We start from the raw sequence: 6,285 nt of genomic DNA, 5'->3' as shown, positions 1-6,285 counted from the left end.
CTGATCCTGCGGGCACGGACCGGCCGGGAGAGGGCGCGATGGTCCCACGGTAGCGGCGGCGGCCGTGGGAAACCCTGGCCGCCCCCTGAGCGGGCAGGCGCCTCACCGGGATGTGGAGTGTTTTTTTCTCCCGGCGGGGTGAGCCAGCGCCCTTCATCACTCCCCAGGGCTTGTCCTTGTCTTGTGCTTAGAAAAAAAAGCTGGGGGAAGGAGGAGGAATAAATAAATACACGTACAGACTGAAAAATCCCCTTGTTGGGGAACGGGACAGCCGCTTGCAAGCCTTGTGGGGGCACCTCGAAGTGGCCCTTCATCTCCCGCGGGTGAGGAGCCCAGCGCGGTGGAGGCAGGGGCGTGGATGCGCGGGGTGCAGCACGGCGGGGGCTGGCGACGGCCCCGGAGGGCAGCGGGGGAATCGTAGGTGTGTGAGCTGCGCCCGCTAGGGCGGCGACAGTGGGTCTAGGTATCCGTACGTTAACGTTTGGCGGGGCCGCAGTCCTGGCGGGAGCCTCCTGCTCGCTGCGGTGGGAATGGGAGTGGTGCCCCGTCGGGACTTGTCAGCCACCGCAGTTCCACGACCCCTCGGGGATGGCCAAAAGTGTGTGTGGGAGTTACCCCGGAGCGGGTTGTGAAGGGGCCGCCAATGGGGACAGAGTCGGGGGCGGCACAAGCCCGACAAGCGGCATCACTCGGGGACCGTCGAAGGAAGCGTGGCTGCAAGGTGACCCTCGCAGAGCTCTGCCTCCGCCCCCAACCCGGAGCCTCCTTCTCCCGGTTTAATCTTCTGCAGGCGCCGGCAGCGGCGGGATAATCAAGCGGCGTCCGGGGCAGGGACTGCCCGAGCCACACACGCTCCTTTGTGCCTGAAGCCAGAGGCTGCCCCGCTGCCTCCCGGCCATACGTTTCCTCCTCTGGGGCTAGTTTGCCCTCCGTGCGCATCAAAGCCTCTTTTAGGGGAGGGGAGGTACATAGGAAAGGCTACAGCCCCTTCTCCTGCTGCCGCCATCGGGGGGCATCGCGCTCTCCGTATGGGAAGGCCGGCGGGAGGAGGGGAACGGCGAGGTGGTGCCTTTTAATCCTTACTAGGTTGGTGTGGGTTTTTTTTTTTACTATGTTTACTTCCGACCTCTGCTTGCGCGGCTCGTAGTAAAACGCCAGAAGAAAAAAAAAAGTAGTAAAATAAATACAAGGGCCGCGGCGCGCCACAGGGCACGCCCCCGGCTCAAAAGCGCAGTCGCGGATCGCCCCGCACCGGGCGGCGGGAGGGGAGGGGAAGGGAGGGGCGGAGCGAGCAGGGGGAGGCGGGGCGATGGGAGCAACGCGGAGCCGCGCGGCCGCCCCCTCGCGGCGCGCTCTCTCCGCGGCGCGAACTTAAGAGCCTGAGCGGCGACCGGGGGCGGGCAGGGGAGCGGCGGCGCGCCCGACGAGAGCGCGCCCCGGGGTCCCGCGGTGTGCCCCCGCCCCCGCGGCACCTCCCGCCCGCCTCTCGCCGGCGCTTTAAAGCAGGAACGCAACTAAACTTCTATTGTACCGGACAGAGCGCGCCGCGCTGCCTTGGATCCTATAATCTGCTGCAAGCCGGGAAGGCGGCTTCTCTCTGCTGCTCCGTGTGGGCTTTTTAAACCGTGGTGGAAGAGATCTACATTTTCCCGGCGTTTTGGCTTTTTTTTTTTTTTCCCCTGTCCTTTCCGGCGGTCCTTTTTAATTATTTTTTTATTATATATATTTTTTTTCCTCTTATTTTGTCGTACTCTACGCCGTCTGCAATAATTGCCTCGCTACGTCTCGCAGCTGGCGCGTTGGAGAAGCCGGTGAGTTGCGGGGCTCTGCTTTTCCCATCACTCGATGATCCCCCGCGGTTGTGGCGTTTGGACTGATAGGGGCTGGTGACACCCGGGCTGCCGGCGGGGCTGAGCTCCGCGGATGTGGATACCGACGGTGCCTCCCGAGGGACGCTCTCCTCTGCCGGGGCACCCGCGTTTCCTATCCTTTTTCTTGGTCTCGGATTGTAATTTTCTTCTTTGTGGGGAAGTGGGGGAGGCATTCGCTTCTCCAGCGTATGCGCGGGCAGGTTATGGCTTTTTCGTATGTTGCTTGTACGCATATATGTGCGTATATATGTGTATATATGGCGAGATTTGGCAAAGTTTGCCAAGGTCCTTGCCAGTGCTTCGCCAGCACGCCCAGGTTGGCGTTTGGGAGTAGCTTAGGTGTCGGCTGAAAGCTGCCGGGCTTTCGCAGCCCGTTCCCGCCCGGTTCCCGGGACGGGGATGGCGCTACGACCACGGGGAGGGAAGGGGCTTAGTGCTGGCCGGAGCGCTGCCCCGTGTGAGCAGCGATGGTTGCAGAGGGGCGGCGGACGAGGAGCCAAGCCGAGCTGCGAGAGCCCCTCTGAGGGAGGCAGGGGCCAGCGGCAGGGTGGTCTGGGAGCCAGCGGCTGACTCCTCGGTAGATCAGGTCGTGCCGCCCGGTTGTCCTGACCAGCTTGGAAGGGGATGGAGGGAGGTCGTGGCTTTCGCGATTTTTTTTTTTTTTCAGTATTATCCTACTATTTTTTTCTTGTATTATTATTACGAAACGCGACTGCGCGCTTCCCCGCCGGCAGGGCATGGGGAGCCGGGAAGGAGCGCTGCGCGCCGGGGGGGCCGGTGGCCCCGCCGAGGCCGGGGGGAGCTGATCCCCTCCCCCCGACGAAGCGCGGCTCACCCGGGCGCCCCCCTCTTCCTCCTCCCGCCCACAGGCACCAGCCGCCGCGATGCCGCTCAGCGCCGGCTTCCCCAGCAAGAACTATGACTACGACTATGATTCGGTGCAGCCCTACTTCTACTTCGAGGAGGAGGAGGAGAACTTCTACCTAGCGGCGCAGCAGAGGGGCAGCGAGCTGCAGCCCCCGGCCCCGTCCGAGGACATCTGGAAGAAGTTTGAATTGCTGCCCACGCCGCCCCTCTCCCCCAGCCGCCGCTCCAGCCTGGCCGCCGCCTCCTGCTTCCCCTCCACTGCCGACCAGCTGGAGATAGTGACCGAGCTCCTCGGGGGGGACATGGTCAACCAGAGCTTCATATGCGACCCGGACGATGAGTCCTTCGTCAAGTCCATCATCATCCAGGACTGCATGTGGAGCGGCTTTTCCGCCGCCGCCAAGCTGGAGAAGGTGGTCTCTGAGAAGCTGGCCTCCTACCAGGCAGCCCGCCGAGAGGGGGGCCCCGCCGCCCGTCCCGGGCCTCCGCCCGGCGGGCCGCCACCACCCGGCCTCGCCGCCTCCCCCGTAGCTTCGACCGGCCTCTACCTGCACGATTTGGGCGCCGCCGCCGCCGACTGCATCGACCCCTCGGTGGTCTTCCCCTACCCGCTCAGCGAGCGGGCCCCGCGAGCCGGGGCACCCGGCTCCAGCCCCGCGTCCCTGCTGGGCGACGACACGCCGCCCACCACCAGCAGCGACTCGGGTGAGTGGGGAGGACGGTGTAAGAAGTACCAAGTGCACCCAGGAGCTCCACTGAGGGAGCAGGGGGCAGACCCCTACCCGCTTCTTTCCTTCCTCATCCCGCTTCCCAGCAGGGCTGTTTTAAATGCCACGTTAGCGAGGCATGGGGAGGTTCCTGACGAGTTTATTTTCTGGAAAAACTAGATCAATTTTCCTTCCACGAGTAAAAGGAGCAAAAGAGAGGAGGAGAGGGAGGGAGAAAGTTTCATAATGGGGTCAGAGTTGCTCCGCAGCACGGTTTTCTCGGTGAAGTCTGCTGCCGGTGCCACCCGTGTGCTGGGAAGGAGTTAACTCTGTCCCGAGAGCCGCGGGGGAATGTGCAGTCAGGGAGGTGCTAGTGAAAGTGACTACAGTGGAGTGAATGGGGCTGGGAAAGTTTTAGAAATGCTTCTGTAGGTATTTGACAGCGTGATCTGCGCCCTCGTAAATTTAGTTTGAAAGTGAGTTTCTGTTCAAAGCCCTACAACCTTCCCCTTCCACACTCCCTCCCTTTCTCCCCCTCCCCCCCTTTGGATTTTCCACAAATTAGCAGATCAAGAAAGATTCAGAAAACGTCTCTGAATACACATGTGTGTTAAGTAAGCTTTCTTTTGAGGCGTGGCCAAAGCCTTCTAAATCCTTAATTAAGGGCAGCTTGAGTCTGGGAGCTTTATTGCGCTGTACTGCTGACAACCGAGGTTAAACTTCCCTGCTATCTTTCATGCGCTCCTCAAAATTACGCAAGATCTTTGCAACTTTTGAAATCGGGGAGCCAGGCTTTGGAGCGCAGTCCCTGTGTCCTATTGCATATGAAGTCTTGTGCTTCCTTAAAGGAATGACTTCCAGGGAGTGGAGTTCCAACAGTGTCCAATGGGTTTAAGAAGGGTTTGTCAATGGGTTCCTCACTGCAGATCAGAGTAACCTTCCCTTATAGGGTGGTCTGGAGAGTATTTGCACAGATTAGTTTATAAACCTTTCTTTTTGTTTTTCCCTCTTGCAGAAGAAGAACAAGAGGAGGACGAGGAAATTGATGTCGTTACATTAGCTGAAGCAAATGAATCTGAATCCAGCACAGAGTCCAGCACAGACACATCAGAAGAGCACAGTAAGCCCCACCACAGCCCACTAGTTCTCAAACGGTGTCATGTCAACATCCATCAGCACAATTACGCCGCTTCTCCGAAGGTTGAATACCCAGCTGCAAAAAGGCTAAAGTTGGACAATGGCAGAGTTCTTAAACAGATCAGCAACAACCGCAAATGCTCAAGTCCCCGCACATCAGATTCGGAAGAGAATGACAAGAGGCGAACTCACAATGTCTTGGAGCGCCAGAGGAGAAACGAGCTGAAGCTGAGTTTCTTTGCCTTGCGTGATCAGATACCTGATGTGGCCAACAATGAAAAGGCGCCCAAGGTTGTCATCCTGAAAAAAGCAACAGAGTATGTTCTTTCCATCCAGTCAGACGAGCACAGACTGATCGCAGAGAAAGAACAGTTGAGGCGGAGGAGAGAACAGTTGAAACACAAACTCGAGCAGCTAAGGAACTCTTGTGCATAGGAGCTCTTGGGTATTGCTTAGAATAACCCAAACTAGACTGAAACAATAAGACATTAATGTTTCTAATATCACTCATGAACTACACCAGTCCATTGAGTATGGAACTATTGCAACTGCATGCTGTGCGATTTAACTTGAGACTACACAACCTTGGCTGAATCTCCCAAGGGTTTGGCCAGAACCTCAAAACTGCCTCATAATTGATACTTTGGGCATAAGGGATGATGGGACATTCTTCATGCTTGGGGATGAACTTTTCAACTTTTTTTTTTTTTCCTTTTAAAATTTTGTATTTAAGGCATTTTTTCATACGAGAATCCAAAAACAAACAAAAGTCGTCCCCAGATTGCTGTATATATTTACACATCTTATTGCCATGTAAATACCTTTAATAAAGCCTTTATAGAAAAAAAAAAATGTGCAACATTAATACACAACAGTTGTGGCAACTGGATTTATACTTGTCTTGAACTTCTGTGCCATAACATTTCACAGTTTTGTTTTTTATTTAAATACATTTTTCTTTTGAAATGATTTTTATTTTGTTTTTAGATAAATAAATATTTGCCCAAAATATAATTAGCTAAATCCTGTGTATAGACTGCTTTGTCTCCTTCTGTTGTCAGTAGATGCTTGTTCCCATGACATCGCTCTCCTTGTCATTGTGGCAATGACCTTGAACAGAAGTCAAAGGGGAGTGAGGTGAGAGAAAATGATAGTTTTGCAGCTTAGTGGGGAGTTGGGTTTTCTATTCCTGCTCTTCCATCAGTTCAAGTGGATGAAGTAATTGATTGACTGCATTTTGTTGGTTCATCTAGTGTTGCTAGAAGTGCCTCTATGAAGGCAATTGTAGCGCTATCTGTCTTGGTTGTGGTCATCTGGCTGCTGAAAATTAAGGCAGTGAGTTTTTACACCAGGCACCCCAGTGCATGGGCTCTGCATTCCTGCCAAGTATGTATGATTACGTTTTTGGGGCATGACCTTTATTCTGCACTAGAGACCCAGCTATGTGTTTTGAGGGCTCCTTTGTAGTAGGCTCACCTTAATTGCTTCCTGTTTGATTTTGAGCAGAGGTTGAATGGGATAAGAAAATAAACTGAGATGGTGAGGTTGAAGTGGTTTAAAAAAAGGAAACTGCTCTGTTGTTTTATGTTGAAATCAGCAGAGCTGATCTTCCTGGTCAAACACCTTAACGCTTTATTAATGTGAATAGTTACTGAGATTTCAAGGAATGCTAAGGTCAAGGACACAACAAAAGAGCAAAGGAA

General features: G+C 55.0%; 1 protein-coding gene across 1 annotated transcript; it reads left to right on the top strand.

Annotated features, from left to right (window-relative positions):
• The first annotated feature begins 1,670 nt into the window (after nt 1–1,670).
• Nucleotides 1,671–5,606, top strand: MYC (MYC proto-oncogene, bHLH transcription factor). The gene is made up of 3 exons (XM_009903487.2): nt 1,671–1,811; nt 2,741–3,443; nt 4,461–5,606. Exons 2-3 carry the CDS (start codon nt 2,756–2,758, stop codon nt 5,015–5,017), a joined length of 1,245 nt encoding a protein of 414 aa, XP_009901789.2. The 5' UTR covers nt 1,671–1,811; nt 2,741–2,755; the 3' UTR covers nt 5,018–5,606.
• Nucleotides 5,607–6,285: the final 679 nt, after the last annotated feature.

Source organism: Dryobates pubescens, chromosome 14 (assembly GCF_014839835.1).
Source record: "Dryobates pubescens isolate bDryPub1 chromosome 14, bDryPub1.pri, whole genome shotgun sequence".
In the NCBI taxonomy this organism is placed as follows: domain Eukaryota; kingdom Metazoa; phylum Chordata; class Aves; order Piciformes; family Picidae; genus Dryobates; species Dryobates pubescens.
Note: the sequence above shows the minus strand (reverse complement) of the source record. Positions and strands in the feature narration are given on the sequence as shown.